General features: G+C 32.9%; 2 protein-coding genes across 2 annotated transcripts; one reads left to right on the plus strand and one right to left on the minus strand.

The window, feature by feature from the left end:
* The first annotated feature begins 5,409 nt into the window (after nt 1–5,409).
* Nucleotides 5,410–11,516, plus strand: LOC103485874 (uncharacterized). Its single transcript, XM_008443603.3, has 9 exons — nt 5,410–5,575; nt 5,996–6,492; nt 7,438–7,811; nt 8,180–8,429; nt 8,628–8,793; nt 9,127–9,229; nt 10,273–10,401; nt 10,697–10,912; nt 11,002–11,516. The coding sequence occupies exons 2-9, from the start codon at nt 6,258–6,260 to the stop codon at nt 11,278–11,280; spliced, it is 1,752 nt and encodes a 583-aa protein (XP_008441825.2). The 5' UTR covers nt 5,410–5,575; nt 5,996–6,257; the 3' UTR covers nt 11,281–11,516.
* A 675-nt stretch (nt 11,517–12,191) lies between these two features.
* LOC103485876 (uncharacterized) lies at nt 12,192–17,327 on the minus strand. The gene is made up of 3 exons (XM_008443605.3): nt 17,051–17,327; nt 14,660–16,636; nt 12,192–12,829 (listed from the first exon to the last, which is right to left on the minus strand). The coding sequence occupies exons 2-3, from the start codon at nt 16,253–16,255 to the stop codon at nt 12,449–12,451; spliced, it is 1,977 nt and encodes a 658-aa protein (XP_008441827.2). The 5' UTR covers nt 16,256–16,636; nt 17,051–17,327; the 3' UTR covers nt 12,192–12,448.
* Between the last annotated feature and the right edge of the window lie 1,162 nt (nt 17,328–18,489).

Raw genomic sequence — 18,489 nt, forward strand, 5'->3', positions numbered from 1 at the left:
TTTTCCTTCTTCAGTACATTAATTAATGACATGATCGATCTTCTTCATCTTTTTCCCTTTCTCAATCATGTCTATATGATCTATATATTCTCATTTACCAATTTCCATAGCTTCAATTGTTTTTTCTTTTTTCGAAAATATTAAACCAATTATATAATTAGTTCATTTTTTTTTTCCTGAGATACTATTGACCTAATTATTTTCTACATTTTGGGGTTTTAAACTATCATTTGGCTTTTTGTTTGTTTGTTTGTTTTAATTTATACTTTGTTTGTGAGTTTAGTGATCAACATGATCAGCATATATTACTATTAACCTCAAATTAGAAATAATGTTTAGCTCTAAAGCTAAATGTTTGTTCCAATCTGATCCCTGATGAATAGCTAAGTATGGTAAATGTGTTTTGAGTTTATAAAAATAACTAAATACATCCTGTGTTAGAGTATTACAAATCTTTCTTAAAAGGAAAGACTAATACCATGATTTTTGTGGTATATATAAATATTTTTAATGTTTTTAAAAGAAACACTTTCCTCAAAAATGTGTGTATGTAACAAACAAACAACAATAGTATTTTATATAAGAGAGCAAACCAAATTAGAGAGCCATAGTAGTTGAATAGCTCAAACCTGTAGATTGGGAGAGCATGCATCTTTACCATTCTTAATGTCATCCCTTAAATGAACTTTTAGACGATATGAACATGACTCTCGTTAGACCCTTTATTTGTATGGAGGTGTGAACTCCTCGAGATGGATTTGGAGCAAACTGGGAAGCACATTGGAGAAACCCATGAAGATAGATCTAGATGGTGGATGTGGATCTGAGTGATGGTGAGCTGATATGAAACAGATGACAGATTGGTCAAAGACGTACTAATCTGGACAGAAGATGGAAAACACTTTTGAACAAAAAGTGTTGGTTTGGACTGGAATGTTTGATTTTGCAGTAGTTTGTACGGCGAGTTGGGCAGAGTTGGCACCGTAGAATGACGAATCTACACGTAGGTCTACCTCTGTTGATGGCTAGTCAAATTGACAGAGGTAGAGGCTGAACAAGGTTAGAGGCAGCAGTGACGACTAAAATTCAATGAGAAAAAAAAACGTAGAGTTCTGATACATGTGAAATTTCTATATTATTGAATAAAACATAATAATTATGTTTACATAGAAAATAGATAGACATCAAAGAAACCATTAAAGAAAAATTCATAAATGAAAAATATCAGAAAAGAAAATAATAATGGAAAATACTAATGATTCATAAATCGTAATTTTCCTTTAAGAGTTATCATTTAAGTTTGTATTAGAATATGTTGTTTTTTTTAAAAGAAAGTAATTTTGATCTTAGTTTCTAGACCTAAGCGTACTGTTAAAGTTAATTCAAATTGATTAAAGTAACCCTAACGAAATTTGTAATGGATTAAAGTAACCCTAATGAAATTTGTAATGGAATCTAACACCCTGTGACGCCTTTTATTCTAAATTCTTGTTGTAGTTTGTTGAGTTTAGTTTACTTTCAAATTGGTCAATATTCAATTTATTTTCTGGGCTAAAGTCAATTTGATTATAAAATAACCAAACGAAACTTGGACTCCTTGGAGATGATACTCGACCATTTAAGTCGATTTAATACTATATTATAGTTTAATTGTATATGCTTGCATATTTGAATGCATCAAGTACTTGGCATCGTTGTAAGAGAGAAAAATGGATTTTTGTTTAATATTTAATGATCGAAAAGATTCTAGATTAAGTGTATTTGCTATTTTAACTTGGTTGATTTTAAGTTCTTCGTGACAATCATGTTCTTTAAATAGAAATTTTGAATTGAATTTTTTTTAGCGTACATAAAGAGAGTTGTAAAACTCTTCATAATATTAAAAATTAAATAAGAATCACAATTTGATTTACTTTAGATAAACTTCAAATTTATAAAATATAATAGAGGTTCAAAAACATTGGAATTAAAATAAAATAAATATGAAAGTTGGAGAGCCAAAAATAAAAAATTAAAAAAAAGGGTCAAAATGAGATTTAATAGGGTCAACTTTATAGTCACGGAAGTACCTAGCTTTATAGACAAATACTATCTTGTCATGTTCACCTTCAAAGGGTTAGGATCATAGATCTTATTTTTTGATGAACATATTATGTTCGTACATTTAGAACTTAGATTGAAAGTCAATAAAATCAACGGTAACGATGTGGACTCACTTGAAAACTTTGTACTCTTGAACGTAGGTTATACTTTTTAAGTGTTAAAAAGACCAAAAGTTAAATTGTTTTTTAGAGAGTAATTTCCTTTTTTGTGAAGCAATTATGGGCCCATTTGTTAACATTCTTGTTCCCTGTTTCTTGTTTTTTGTTTCTGTTTCCATTTTTTAAGAAACAGAAGTGTTTGATAACGTTCCTTGTTTCTCGTTCTAAAAAAAAGTAGAAACGTTTCTCATTTTATAAGGAATTATTGGGAACAAAAAAAAGTAGTTTCTTCTGTTCCGTTTCTCAATTGCTTCTATTAGTTTCATTTTTCTCAATTTATTTCTATTTGTTTCGTTTTCCTTTTCTCAATTATTTTTATTTTTTTCCTTTCATTTTTCTCAATTATTTTTATTGCCTTTTTTTCTTTTTCTCAATTATTTTTATTGGTTTCCTTTTCATTTTTCTCAATTATTTTTATTTCTTTTCTTTTCCTTTTTCTCAATTATTTTTATTGGTTTCGTTTGACTGTTTCTCAATTATTTTTATTGGTTTTCTTTTTCTTTTTCTCAATTATTTTTATTGTTTCCTTTTCCTTTTCTCAATTATTTTTATTGGTTTCCTTTTCCTTTTATCTCTATCGTCTTCTCCAAATAATCATCTTCTTCCTCTTTCACTCATCGTTTTTCTCTGCACACTGTCTTCCTCTTCACCTCTCATCGTCTTTCTCGACAACCCGAACTCTTCCTCTTCGTCGGATCCATAGTTTTTGCCTGATTGTTCCTCTTCATTGGATCCATAGTTTTCATCTTCCTCTTTGTGCAAATCTGGGTTTTCGTTGTGGGTTTTTCTCTAAAGCATCATAGGTTAAGAGTTAAAGGTTAAATTCTGTTTTGTTTCTTTCAATTCTGAATATTGAAGACATAATAACTTACTTTAAAATTAATATTAAATTCTAGATGTTACGAAATAACAATGAGATTGTTGAAATTGATGGATTAAAAAGAGAAATTGCTTGAGTAAGAGATGATATTGCCAATCAAATTTGGCAACATTTGAAGGATAAATATAATTTTATGTTTATGTTATTATTTTTATTCGTGCATTGATACTTCTTCGTATTAAATGAATAAACTTTTGATAATTTTATTTGTTATGTTTGATGGATAGACCTATATTTTTGTTTAATGTTTAATTGAAGTAGATGTGAAAAATAAAAAATATTAATTAAAGGCTAGCATTACCATTACCACTCATTTTCATTAACATGACTTTGATTTTTCTTTTTCCATTTCTTCACAATAAAAATTAAACATTTTGAAAAACTATAATAAATTAGGTCAAATGATAGTTTTTGATGTATATACAAAATATATTGTGTCCACATCAATTTAATAATGTACTTCAATTTATTTATCTTGTATTTGTATATTATCATTAATTAGAGTAAAAACCCCATGAAAGGAATGTCAGTCTCACATCAAATCTTAATATCATCCAATCTTATTAATGAGGTACCCTCTACCTCCCTCTCATTGAATACACAATCCAAGTTTATAAACACATTTTTTTAAGAAGAAAAAAAAAAAAAGAAAAGAAAAAACTTGTTGAAATCAGCTTTATAACTTACTATTAAAACTTCAAACTAATTATTGAAATGATTGAAATCTAATATACATATCCTAAACTCAAATTCTCTTGTTTATTATTATTATTTTTTATTTTTTATAATAAAAACACTAAATTTGGCTTCAACAAAAACTTGATATTATAGCTAACAGATCATCATATAAACAAAAACAAAAAGTATTTATGTATATGTATATAAGAGGATTTAAGTGATGATCTACAACATCCAATCTTCCACTATTGATTTAATATTTTCTATTTGAGAAAACAACAATCTATAGGAAAAATAAAAAAAAAGTAAAAATAGAAACAATAAAATTGAAATAAGAAATAAAAAAAAAAAAAAAAAAAAAAAAAAAAAAAAAGTTGATGATTGAGAAGATATTAGAGAGTAACAGAGGTGTGTTGGTTGGTTGGTTGGGAATGTGAAAAAAGACGATAGAGGTGGGGACTTGAGATCACTTTCAAACTGCTCCACCAGATCACTTTCATCACTCACTGTTAAAATTTATAGATAGATATGATGGATAGCGGAGTGTCAAACTTTTTTTCATATTCTGTTAACCATTATTTAAGATCGGTTCAACTACCACATTCAAAAATATTAATATTACATTTTTTCTTTAGCACTTTTTAATACCAAAATTTTTCCTAAATACTATTTCCATTTATCATTTCATCTCAATGCTATTTAAGAAGACTAGATATAGTATCAGATAACATAGAAATAATTATTTATAAATAAAAATGCAAACCATAGTGGAATGAATAAATACTATATACCAAATTTCACTAAAAAAAAAAAAAAGAAAAAAAAGAAATGAAATTATATCAATTACATTTTATTTTTCTAATAAATATTTTACGTGGAATTAAAATAATATTATAAAAAATTGTCAAATAAAAATCGAAATGGAAAGAAAGAGGAATCTTCTCAAATTTATTTTTCCACCTGAAATTTGAATTAAATATTCATAGAACTATACTTTCCATCTCTTTATTAGACTAATATAACCAAAAATATTTTACACAGGAGTGTGGCTAATTATCCTATAATCATTTTATTTGATGTACTAACCACTCAAAATTTGTCAAAACTTGCATAATTAAAACTTTTTTAATTGATTGTGGGACAAACTTAAAAAATTTCGTATCATTGTTAGACGTACGAGAGATTACTTCAAATTTATATATGATTCTAATTTGAAAACATACAAATCAATAGTCAATCAAACTATTGCATGATTAGGTAAAATATTTTATTAGTTAATTTTCGTTAAATTATAAGTTTGATCTGTATGGTTAGAGAAAGTTATAGTTTATAATTTAGTTTGCAGGATTAGGTAAAATATTTCATAAATAAACTCTAATGTAGAAACTATTTTCCAAGGTCTTCATCGCTTGAAAGAAACTAAATTTCTATAATTTAATTATCTAAGAATGTGAGGAACCGAACTTATGATTTAACCGTAGATTTGGAATATTTATCTTTTGAAAAGGTGTGTTGTAAATTGTAATACACCCGTGGGAATTGAAACCGAGACACTTGTAAATAAAATGTTTATTATTTTTTCTTTCTTGAAGCAATAAATAAATTAAAGCACAACCGAAATGGCGGAGCAGAATAGCTGAGGGTGCAGGGGGGATTATCTGTCTATTTGTTTCCTCTTCAGACGCCACATTTCCCTACTCTCTCTCTCTCTCTCTCTCTCTCCGCTTTGGTTCAGTGATTTCATTTCTTCATCTGGGTATTTGCTACAAACCCCACTTGAAATTTCTTTATTATTCCTTCATGCAATGTGTTGATTATCTTAATTTTCATTTCTGATACCCTTTTGAGAATCCAGTAAAGGCTTTCGAATGACCCAAACAGACTGTCTTTTTGGCAGTCTGTGATTATCGGCTTTTGAAGATTCTTTTCTTTCTCTTGTTTCCTGTGCGTCTACTTTCGTTTTCTTCTCCTTTTTTTTTGATGGTTCAATGGAAAAAAGCTTAACCCCGAATTCGAAGTTTACTTTTGCTGTTTTTTGTTATGCTTTTGGGGTTTATTCTGTATCCTCTGGACATTCTTTGCTATTTTTCTGCATTGGTTATTCAGATTGTTTGTTTTTAATAACCTGTGTCGTGATTTTCTTCTCTCTCTTTGGATTATCCTATTTGATTTTTAGGGAGGTGAGATATGAAGGTGAACCACTGATTTTTTTGAAGCTTGTAGAGTGAAAAACGGATGGTTGAGACTGATATTAATCTCTCAAAAAAGAGAGAAGAAAAAGAGGAGTTGGGTTTGTGCATCATGTGATTGGAAAAAAGGGTTGTTGGGGGTTTGGAAATAAGTCTTAGAAGAAGAAGAAGAAGAAGAAGAAGAAGAAGAAGAAGCTTTGAGTTGAGTGGTTTTGTAGTTTTCTTTTTAGGGAGTTGTTAAGAGAGAAGATGGAGGCACAAAATCAGAAGTCTCTGGAAAGAATTGTTTCACAGAAAGCTCTACAATTAGGGAGTTCATTTCCTTGTCAAATTTGTGTTGTGGGTTTTCTCTGTGGAGTTTGTATTGCTTCTCTGTTTCTTGGTGCTTTTACTTCACTTGGTAGCCCTTTGGGATTTGGTTGGAGTTCTTTCTCACCCAATTCACAGCCTGCTTCATCATGGAACTCCACTTCTGAAAATACTAGTAAGTTTTTATTGTCATCATCTCTTTCTTTGAAATATAATCTTCTTATAATGCTCACTTTCATTGTTTTTTAATGAAGAAATTTCTGAAAGTGAGTGGATTGAGGTAGTATATCAGGCCCTTTTAAGAACATGGCAAATACAATTTGGATTGAGTTTCGAAACATTTGAGAGTTAGCCAAAGATAGCCACCATTTTGTGAAAATTCAGATAGTTCTAATACAAACTAGACTATTTCCTTTTAAAACTAGTTGAGCTGGCAGGAATATTGGTGAAAAATAGAAAAAGGCAAAAAAAAAAAAAAAAAAAAACAACAGAAGTTAGCTTAAAGATGAACTTAGTTACTTAAGATATTAAATTTCTTTTTGAGTTTTATAATACTTATAAGATAGAGGTGTGTATAAGTTGGATGAAGAAAGGAAATATAAAAGTTGGACATAAAATAAAAGAAAAAATTGGTTATTCTGAAAGCTTGTTTTCTAGCTTTTGTTTGAATCGTGGAAAAATTCATTAGTACAAAGCTGTATAAGAATGATTAAAAAGTATAGGATAAGATACTTAAAGTTGGAATAACTTCTACTTTACCCTAATGCATTTTGACTTCAATAGGGCACTTGTTCCAAGGTTAGTAAATTCTTCAAAGTTCTTCTCTGTTTACAATCTTTATGAACAAGCTATTGGCTCCCTTCTCTATTCTGTTTATTTAGTTGGCAATTCATATAATCATCATTCTTTTTTAATTCAAATATTAAAAGATAATTAAGCAATTTCAACGAGAAGTCATCTTTAAGGAACTGATAATAGCTAATATTTCATCAAAGAAATAAGGAAAATCTTTTCAGCTATTTGAAATTGCTTCCAAGTAGTGAATTATTTGTCGTTCACCATTGACTAAGCTCAATTTTTTGACTACTTTTCTGACCCAACATAATGTGAAATCTGTCAGACTGTAACTTTAGACCAAAGGAGATAGAGAATCCGAAGGATTTTCAGAGAGTGAAGGTAAATATCGATGACGACGAGAAAACGTCCTTGCTATATTCAGCTTGGAGTTCATTGTTGACTGAACCGGTCAGCAGGAGAAATACATTTTTGCGGGATCTTGGATTGGACAAAGGCACAATACCAAATGCACCTCATTTGGAAAATTGCAAGTTGAAAGCAGAAGCAAATAAGCGTTTTGATGAGCGGTCTGCAACCGATGGATTCCCTTCTTGGACAAGTTGGAAAGGGTTTTTAGACACGCACCCAACTGCTATGACGGAGGAATCAAGCAACCTTCGGCGCCAAGAAAAGTTTGAAGGTTCCTACCCTCCCTGGGTATGTTTATACATTTTCTTAACCTTTGTTATGTATTGTCATTTATTATGACCTTGAATTTTGAATTATGATGTTAAATACATACTGATATGTTGAAGTTTCTGCGTAATTTTTTCTGGTTGAATAACTCTCAGTTGTTCTTTTTTCCACAAATTAATTTTTGAAATCAATCTTGTAGACATTGTCATGTTGCTTCTAATAACTCTTTGTTTTGTTTAGTTTCTTCTTGATGTAGTAGATTATAAAACATGTTGGCCCCGCATTATTGATTATTTTAAGCACGTTCCCATAGTGTTAATCACATGAAATCAATAAATGGAAAATTTTATGAAATGCGATCAAATTGATAACAATACAATAGTTTCCAGGTTTCAGGATCAGATGAAGAAAATTACCCCTTGACTAGAAAAGTGCAGCGGGACCTGTGGATCCATCAGCATCCGTTGAACTGTAGTGATTCAAATATTCGGTTTCTTGTAGCTGATTGGGAGCGGTTACCTGGATTCGGTATCGGAGCTCAGATAGCAGGAATGTGTGGGCTTCTTGCTATAGCAATCAACGAAAAGAGGGTTCTCGTTACAAATTATTATAATCGAGCAGACCATGATGGATGTCAAGGTACTCATAATGGAAAATTGATATACACGACCAACTGTATGTAGTATTTGCCATATCATTATCTCTCTTTTCTTCTGGATGTGAAGCTTGGGAAAGGACTTGTTTAAAAAATCCAGCTAAGAACTATATTTTAAAATATACACTTTACTGCTAGCTTGTTCACTTTTTGAAGGCTTTTTAGTCTTGGTTTATTTATAGGTTCGTCCAGGTCCAGTTGGTCATGCTATTTTTTGCCCGAAACATCCCAAGAATGTCGGGACCGTGCATTTGAACTTTTGGGTAACAATGAAGCATGGAAGAGTGGAATCATAACAGCAAAGGAAAACTACAGCACCAAGGAAATCTGGACTGGTCGAATTCCTAGGTGAATTGCATAGCGAATAGAATACCTGAGATCTATATGTTCAAGAGTGGAAAATATAGATATTACGTTTCATCGAAATTTACAATATAACATATGAATGTTGCTGAAATGCAACCTTTGTCAACCAGAATATTGCACATATAAATGTGTGAATAGTGATAACATGAATTTAAGGCTATTTAATGTGTAAAATACTCATTTAACAATTTTGTAAGTTTGACAATCTTCACTGTTTTTTAAAAGGAAAGAATATTGGTTGATTCTCTTTGGTATTAACAGTGTGATTCAATTGCTCTATATGTTGAAGGGTAAATTCATTGCTTACTAATGCAGGGCATGGGGAAACCCTTGGAGTTATTTGCAACCTACAACAGAAGTAAATGGGAGTTTACTTTCTAAACATCGCAAAATGGATAGAAGGTGGTGGAGGGCACAGGTAATCTTTTAAGCTCCAGATAATTGATGCCTTACCTCCCAGTCTTATTTTTTTCACACACACACATGCACACACCAGAAATTAAACATATCCTGAAAATTCAGTGGTTTTGGACTTGAATGGGTCGTTCAAATGAAAAAAAGTAAGAACAAGAAAATGAGAGTGATCTATATTTATCACAGCTATAGAAGAATTTCAATATTGGATTCAACTCGAAGGTTCAAAGGTTTAGACTGTATGTAGGACTTATCTGATCTAATAACTGGTTAGAATTTTTTTTTCCTATTAAATCATGAATTTGTCTCTGATAGTATTAAAAATATTATTGAAAGCTTACGCCAGCTTGCCAAACAAAAGCTAATAGAAAAAGGAATAGAGGTATTACTGACACAACATCTACTATTGGATTTAAAAAAGTGTAGGCCTCGGTTGGTGATGAAAAAACTACTTGAATAAAGGAAAGCATTAAGACAGATACCACTGAAACTTAATATATTAAGCAATCCATAAATTGGCAAATTTCAAATAATGTTTCTCCTTTCAATCCAGGAGGAGATGAATCTCGAAACATTGATGCACTATTATGATAATCCCTTCCACTATGTTGGCTAAGATTGTGTCTGAATGTAATGGTGATCATGGCTACATGCTAAAAAACTAGAGGAACATAAAGATCTTATAAAATAGCGCTGGAGGAAAATTTTGGGCTAAAGTGGAAACTGGAAAGTAGGAAACTAGAACTGAAATTGTACAGCATTAGCAAAGAGGAAATATGCCGATTATAGATAGCCTTTCAAGTGGATTCTCTTAAGTTTGCCTGAGATCCCCCAACCCTACACCTTAAAAAATACAAATATACTACTTTCTTTTGATTGAATACAGATATACTACTTCTAATCCTCCTCGAGAATACCCAATGGGTTTACGAACCATATGCATTGATAATTGCATCCAACAACCCTATCACTAACTTCTTAAAGAGCAAAGTAGTATCCAACAACTTGGTTACATCATAGTACTGATACTAAAAATCTGATTCTCAGGCTGTCCGCTACTTAATGAGATTTAAGACAGAATACATGTGCGGCTTAATGAATGCTGCTCGCCATGCCGCATTTGGAAAGGAAGCGGCAGAAATGGTTCTCAAAAGTCTCGATGGAAAATGGCCAAAGGTATGTTGGAAATTGATTTTACTATTTTTGTCCTTATTGGATGGAACAGAAAATTCTGGTTGCTGGATTTAGAAGTCAAATGCTCTAACGAAATATAACGACTGAACCTATATTCTTACTCAAATATCAGATGCTCTTAAATAAAAGGAAGTCAAGCTACCTATTATAATTTTTCACAATAAGATTAGACGCGGTAGTACAATGATAGAAACAGGTTATGCAAGTCTGTAGCTGCATCTTCCTTACTAGACTAGAAGGGTTGATGGTGATTCTAATTCTGGGCATCTTATTTCAGAAAGATTCAATGACGTCAAAACGTGATATTGAAGACTTTGTATGGTCGGATCACAAAGCATGGATACCTAGGCCACTCTTAAGCATGCATGTAAGAATGGGAGATAAAGCTTGTGAAATGAAGGTTGTTGAATTTGAAGAATACATGGCCCTTGCTAAGCGCATTAGAAGACGGTTTCCAAATCTTGATAACATTTGGCTCTCAACTGAAATGCAGGTGAGTTCTACCCCTACCTGAAATGCTTAACGATTAATCAACATCAATAAGCTCATCTCTCACCATGTGAAATCTATAATATATCCCAGGAAGTGATTGATAAAACCGTAAGTTACCCATCCTGGAAATTTTACTACACAAATGTGAAGCGTCAAATAGGAAACCTTACGATGGCCACCTATGAAGCACAGCTTGGTAGAATAACCAGTACAAACTACCCCCTTGTCAACTTCTTGATGGCAACTGAAGCTGATTTTTTCATTGGAGCATTGGGTTCAACATGGTGCTTTCTTATAGATGGCATGAGAAATACAGGGGGCAAAGTAATGGCTGGATACTTGAGTGTAAACAAGGATCGGTTTTGGTGAAAGGAATATCAGCTCTCTAGTCAGTAAATTAGACACGTATGATACGTAAATAGGAATTCTTTTCTTGTCTCCGTTCTTTTGGCCTTCTTTTGGAGGGTGAAGAGATAGGGAGAGAGTCATGAGATCTGTGGTGTATATATCGTACATCAGTACTTGTACAGTGAGTTTGACAATAAATAAAACTCTGTTCTACTTCTATTCTCCAAATTCAAAAAGTTGTTCGAATGGTTCGGTTATGATGGTTCGTTTTGGAAGAAATTCACTGAAAGCAACCTCTTCTGCCCTCCTAATTTAATCAACGGAATCCAAGGAAAAAGAAACAGTTGGGCAACAGCACTAGGCTCATAAACCTAGAAGGAAAAACTGCTAGGGAAGCTAAATTTACAATTATTATTGCACTGTATTTCTGTTTTGGTACCATATCAAACTACCAATTTGATTTTTGATTTATTCAAAAACTTATCGGCCTAAAATTATCCAAAAGGTTGAGTTAGTGATCGAAGGTAAATTTAATTATATATCATTAATATACAATTGTCAAATTACCTATTTATTTAAAAGATTAAAAGGTTACAATTGTCAAATTACCTATTTATTTAAAAGATTAAAAGGTTAAGTTAGTGGTTGATAGTAAATTTAATTATATATTATTAATACACGATCATTTACTTAATTAATACATACCATTTAGATTTAAGTCAATTTTGCTAAGAGAAAATAAGATTTAACATTTATGCATTTATAGTTGTGAAAAATATTTGTGTCAAGGGTCAAGAAGAGCTTCTCTTTAGGAGTCTTAGTTTTTACACAACAAAAACTTAAAATTTATAATTGGTGATCTGGTACAAAGATTGGGGACTAATTTTTGACTTGCACAACCAATCTAATTGAAAATCAAATTGGAAATAAGCTACAAAAGAAAAAGAGACCGCTTCTCTCCAAATATGTAAATTCAAGAAGAAAATTACTACAGATAGGACGCTGATTAATCAACAAGGCTTTCCCACCAAACAAATAACCCATGGATCCTCATCCTCTATGCTCATGATCTTTCAATGTGAAAAATAGAAAAAAGGTCAAATTCAAATAAGGAGATAACCTTACCTCCTCTATCTGTTGCAGAAGGATCTCAAAGTGCCATGGCTACAGAAAATCACCTATAAAAAATTTACTCTTCCACTTCCTCATTCATTTGAAGTCCTCCATTTCCGCCTTTAGCAGCTTGTTTCTTATGCTTTTTGTTCTTTGCTTTCTTTGCTTTGATGCGGCGTTTCTTCTCATTCGCATCAACCCATGTGTAATCGGACGGTATATGAAATGGGTCAACTTCATCTTTATACCGATTGCTGTCACTGTCACTGGATTGCCCACCTCGACTTCCTCTCATCCATGAAATCCATGATGAGGATCCCTCTGATTCCTTGGACTTGGCATCCTGGAAATGAGCTGGACTTGACAGTGGGGTTGCAAATTCTTCAACCGGATGAAGCTCCTCAAATTTTGTGAAAGTAACAAGTACTCGAATAGTTGGGACAATAGGAATAGCAACCTGCAGAGTGAAACATATTGCTTCGTAATTATTATTATTTAATATGAAACGAATTTTGTTGATATGAACAATGAAGGGAACAACAGGAAGGGGAAGAAGAGAAACGATGGGACATACACAATTGATGAGGTCTCACTCATTTTATAAACCTTTTCTTGGGGATGGCAACTAGAGTATCCTAAATAGGTGGAGATCACAACTGCTGACATCAGAAAATCATAACATGAAAAGAAACACTTACTGACCTCACTAGTAACAACCAGTCATCAGAAAAGTTGTAGAATGTTAATATCCTATTCATAAATAGGGAGATCAAAGAGTACACCATGACCTCAAAATACATGGTAGTACAGCTTATCCTTCTATATAGAAAGTACCACGTTTCCCCTAAGAATAAATCTCTAAGAAATTGAAAGAAAAGAGTCCCTTGCAAACATCCGACAAAATCACAAATTTGGAACGATGTGTGAAGACGAGAGAACAGATTTTAAGAATAAACGGTAACATTTTCAAGGAGATCAATCCAAAGATAAACACTTCACGAAGAGGGTAAGGGGAGGGTGACTTGACTAGCATTTATGAGCAGCAAGTCAACGATCACATTCCAACCAGTCAATTAAACAAGGGAACAAATTACACAACTCGTTGATATTGGCATCCATCAAAGAAGCACAAAACATGTGACCCACTCAGCCACTACCGCGAAACTTCCTTTTAATACCATCCAATCCATAATTTCTCGGTCACCCCACCAAGCATCTGAACTGTTTTGTCTTGAGCATTATGACTAAAATAAAAGGAAAAGCTTATTTCAAGAGAACTAGATGTGAAATATGGCATGAGAACAATTTGGTTTTATTTTCATTTTAGAAATTATGTTTTCTTACCACCTTTGTGCCAAACCTTTAATCTTTCCTAACTAAATCCTTGAATTCTTAAACAAAGTTTTAAAACCAAAAATAAGTTTCTAAAGCTACTTTTCCTTTGGTCGGATTTTAGAAAAATACTTATATTTTTGGGAATAACAAAATTTCTAACGGGGGAGAATATTGTCTATAAGCTTAATTATCAAAAACTAAAAACCCAAAATTAAATGAACATTGAATGGAGTTGTTCGAACTTTGAAGTGGGAGGTTATTATGAGATTTACTGAGGAAGAGATTAAACTAGTTCAGTTCAGTGTTTAAATCTTTCAGCAAGACCCTTATTTCTGCTCCCACGATTTCTTTTCTTTTCTTAAATTTTCTTTGCACCTATTCAGAATTTATGGAAACCAAAACTCTAGTTACTTAAGAAATTACTTTGAAAAATAGATTCCTATACATTCTTCTTGTTATATTTCACACCAGAATCGAATATCTCCATTGCATTCACTAGAAAACAGTGAAAATGAAAAGTAATAGTCTAATAGGTACTAGCGTCCTTTCAATTCTCTCAATATGTTAAGGTGACCTAGTTACCAAACATTATTTCCATTAAGTGGTGGTTGTAGCCACACACAAGAGCTGAACGTTTTTTCGTTTTTGGAGTTCCATATGAGAACGTTAGTTCTGTACTTAATGGGGTCTTTCCATTTCGTTATGTGACCAAAACATTTAATCTCTCAATAAGATCAATACTTTTTGCAGGATTTCAAACAAATATCTTAAAAGAAACAGGCCCTGGCATTTTTCTACCCAATGAACTTCTCTGGGTAAATGATGAAGGAGCATATATTCTCATTGAGCAGTTAATTACGAGGATAATAGAAAATTTAAGCAATAGAGGGAAATGATAAAAATTATGTGATGAGTAATTGAAACCGTAACACAAAATCTTAGGATACGTTACCTTCACTGGAAATGTGCCATGAGGCAGTTTGGTTGTGAGAAGCTCCCTTAGTCTCCTGATAGCTTTTACCTTGTTGGCTAGGATGTCAAGTACAGGCAGAAGCTCATCTGTTTTTAAAGGAAAATCTGGTGTCAACCATAAGACAGGTCTCAAACCCTTTTTATACTCACTTTCATGCTTAGAGTCATTGGTCATTCCTTTCTTCTTTTTCTTCTTATTGCTTTTATCTTTTCCCTTCTTCGCATCCCCCATATCTTCTGCGGAAAATTCTGATGCCAATTTTTGATGATCAACTACTTTTTGATTGGGACCTTCTGGAGCGGATTTTGAAACTTTCTTTAAAATCTTTGGATCATCAGGATCATCATTACTTCCCTTGCCACTCTTCTTGTTCCAACCAAACCAACTCTTCTTCTCCTTAGAAGCACCATTCGGGTCGCTATTTTCATAGGAGCCTACTGAACCATTTTCTTGGCTTTCAAAGGCGATGTGTTCTTCATCCTCACCAAGACCCTCAGAGTTACCCATTCGAAGGGCAGAATCCAATTGCATTTTCTCTTCTGCGGTTAATACATCATCAAATTCGTCATTTTCACCACCATTGGCCAACCTTTCTTCATCATCTCCAGCAAATAGCTCCTCGTCAGTCATAGCTCCAGGAACCCTCCTTGACTTCACACTCACCATCACGTGAAGCATATCATATATTTTTGCCTTCCAATTTCCAACCATCTCAGTCCTCTCCTGGCGTCTCCAGTTTAGATGGGGAACAAGCTCCGCCTGAGTAACATCAATGCCTGGCCTGTACATATTTGTCTGCGACATAAGGGCCACTTCATGCGCAACTTCAGCTTCTGTTGGTTGAACACCAGCTCCTTCCAAAGCATTTGTAATTTCCTTCTCCTTATGGGCAAGAACAATCAAAGAACCAGGAGATAACTTCACATTACCATCCTCTGAACTGTAACCCTCACCTAGAAAGAGAAATGTTTGATCAGAACGCTGAATTCGAAAACCATCAAAACCAGCAAGCGTCATATCCGCTCGAAGATTAGAACCACGCTTCCAAATGCGATAAGTATCAGATGGGGCGATTCGTCCAATAAAAGGAATAACGGAGCTCTCAAAATGAAAAGTTATCTCCATGTAAAAATCACGAATGCGGGCAGCAGAAGCAATAATTCGAGGAAGCCTGCGACACCATTTTGCCCAAGCCAGAGGTTGGTAATGTCTAGCAATTATCATCGCTATAGCTTCCTCTCTTGTACAGACTGCTTCCTGGAGAGCATTCCAACCATGCTCGTTCTGAAGGCTCCAATCAGCACCAGCTCCCATCAAAATCTCAGCTGAAATCTGATCTCGAAGTCGTACTGCAAGGTGAAGAGGGGTCTCCCGACCAGGAACATCACGACAATCAATAGCAGCAGAGACAGCATCAGCTTGGAGCTCTGCTGCAACAGATTCCTCTTCAGTATTAACCTCACCAGCCTTGGCTAACCGAGGCAGGGATGCAACAATGCGCTTGAGAGAAGCATAATCTCGACGAACAACTGCTAGATGAGCTGGACTATGGGAGTATTTCGAAAAATCTTCCATTGATGTTTGGCTCTTGTATATCTCTATTTTTTGATTCCTAAATCACCACTAGTCTCATTTTTGGGAGAAACTCAAAAGTCAGATCTCGAGCTGAACAGGAAGTTTTCCTTCAGTTTCCAGCTCGAGATGCACAAGTAATTTCTAGGGCTTAACTAAAAAACCAGCAGACATTAGGCATTTCCCAGCAAGAGATTCTCTGAGAATCGCCCGTCAGTAGCTAGACAACCGAAAGAGCCCCAAATCAGGTAACTCACATAACTTCGTTGTTCTCAAATCTCGACCATTTTCAGCAGCTAAGTGAACTGACAGACACCACACAAACAGCCTGATCTCAAACTCTGCTGCCTTCTGCCACACAGTGAAGCAATCAGAAACCCAAATCTGCAAAAGAAACAATAAACATAAAGAAAACCCATAAATTATTAGAGTAAACACAGAGCTTGAAAGCCCCAAAGAACGAAATCCCAAGCAAGAAACTCCCGTTCATTTGATGAACAAGACAATACCCACATCAATTCCATCGAGAAACGATTCATTTTTTTATTAAAAAAAAAAACAAGAATAAATAAAAAACCCTCCACCAACTAAAAACTCAACAATTGGCAGCAAGAGTAAGTTCGATTCAAAACCCCCCAACCAAAAAGCAAAAAAAAAAAAAAAAAAAAAAAAAAAAAAGGAAAAACAAGAGAAAAGAGAGAAAAGTTGGGGATTCTTGCATCGAGCTGCCGAGCAATGAATCAAAGAAAACAAAGAAAAGACCAAATTATCGGAGGAGAAAAGGAGAAGAAAACAGACCGCAAGAAAATCGGGGAATTTGGAGGGTGGGTGGTGGGTGTCGTGTGAAGTTTGGTCAGTGTGATTGTGTGTCTATCTCTCTCCTCTCCATTGGGTTGAGCTCTGGGAGCTCATGGGTAAAGGAAACGAAGCAGAGAGAGAGAGAGAGAGAGAGAGAGAATGAATCGAACGATTTGGATCTGAGAGAGAGAATCCAATGGTTCGGATCTTCTTCGCCATTTATGTTAACAATTACTGCTACATTTTGGAGCGCAAAGCGATTCCTCTCCCTAACTCAGATCTCTCTTTCTCTCCCCTCTGCTTTTTGAGAGAGAGTTATACAATTGACCTTCATCTTCTCTATATATTACCAATCTGCCACAACTTCTTTCTAATTTTCCTCATTGCTCTAAGTTAATTTGAGATCAATCTCAATCAACCTCAATTGTAACTGTAATCGGTATTTATTTATAGAGAATTACAAACCTTAACAATTATTATTTAATATTACAAACCATTGATGAAGTACTACTATCTATAAAGGTATTCACTCTCACTTAATTTTTAACCACATTGACTATTATCCATTTCACTATTACATTTGGTGTTTTAACTCCAAATTTAACTATCTTTGAAAAGAGTTAAAAGTTCAATTTAAATGTTGAAAAGCCATATATCTATGACCTTCACTGAAAATATATTGTTTTTTTAATCTCATTTGATTATAGTCATTCAAAAATATATTAAGATTACCTTTCATTGCTAGTTCAAAGTTAATTTTGATGCAATAAAGGTTAATGAAATCTTTTTATTTTAGAAAAATTAACCCAAACTAATATTAGAAACATAAATAAGACTTAGATTTGATAAAATGAAATGAGTCTCAAATCAAAATAGTATTTTAATTACATAAATAAAAACCTAATTTTGAGTATTTAGTTTAAAATTAGCGACCATATACTAGCTTTTGGAATTTGGATCATATCAAATGTGTTGTAGAGAATTTAATAGATTTTGTTATATTAATAAATTACTTTAATTTTTTGAAATATTTGAAAAGTACCTCTTTTAGGCTACTTTTTTTTTAGTTTTGAAAATGTGTTCTTTTTAAATATAGTAAAATGAACTAAAATATTTAAATATAGTAGTATGTAGTGATAAACACCGATGCATTATCTTCTTCATCATTTATGTCTATTAGTGTTTATCATTAGTTGATCATTTAGACAATAAAATTTTACTATATTTATAAACATTTTTAATAGTTTTGTCATTTATAATAACTATCTTTCTAAAATTTAGTTTGATTTTTTGAAAACATCGGTCTGGGAAAGAAATTGAATTTTAAACTTAATTTTTGAAAAACAAAAAAAAATTAAACTTAGATAGTTACCAAATGAAGTAAAAGTTCATGAATTAAATAATTACTTCAAGGAAATGGACACTTATACTAGATTTTT

The sequence above is a fragment of the Cucumis melo genome, chromosome 5 (genome assembly GCF_025177605.1).
Source record: "Cucumis melo cultivar AY chromosome 5, USDA_Cmelo_AY_1.0, whole genome shotgun sequence".
NCBI classification, from domain to species: domain Eukaryota; kingdom Viridiplantae; phylum Streptophyta; class Magnoliopsida; order Cucurbitales; family Cucurbitaceae; genus Cucumis; species Cucumis melo.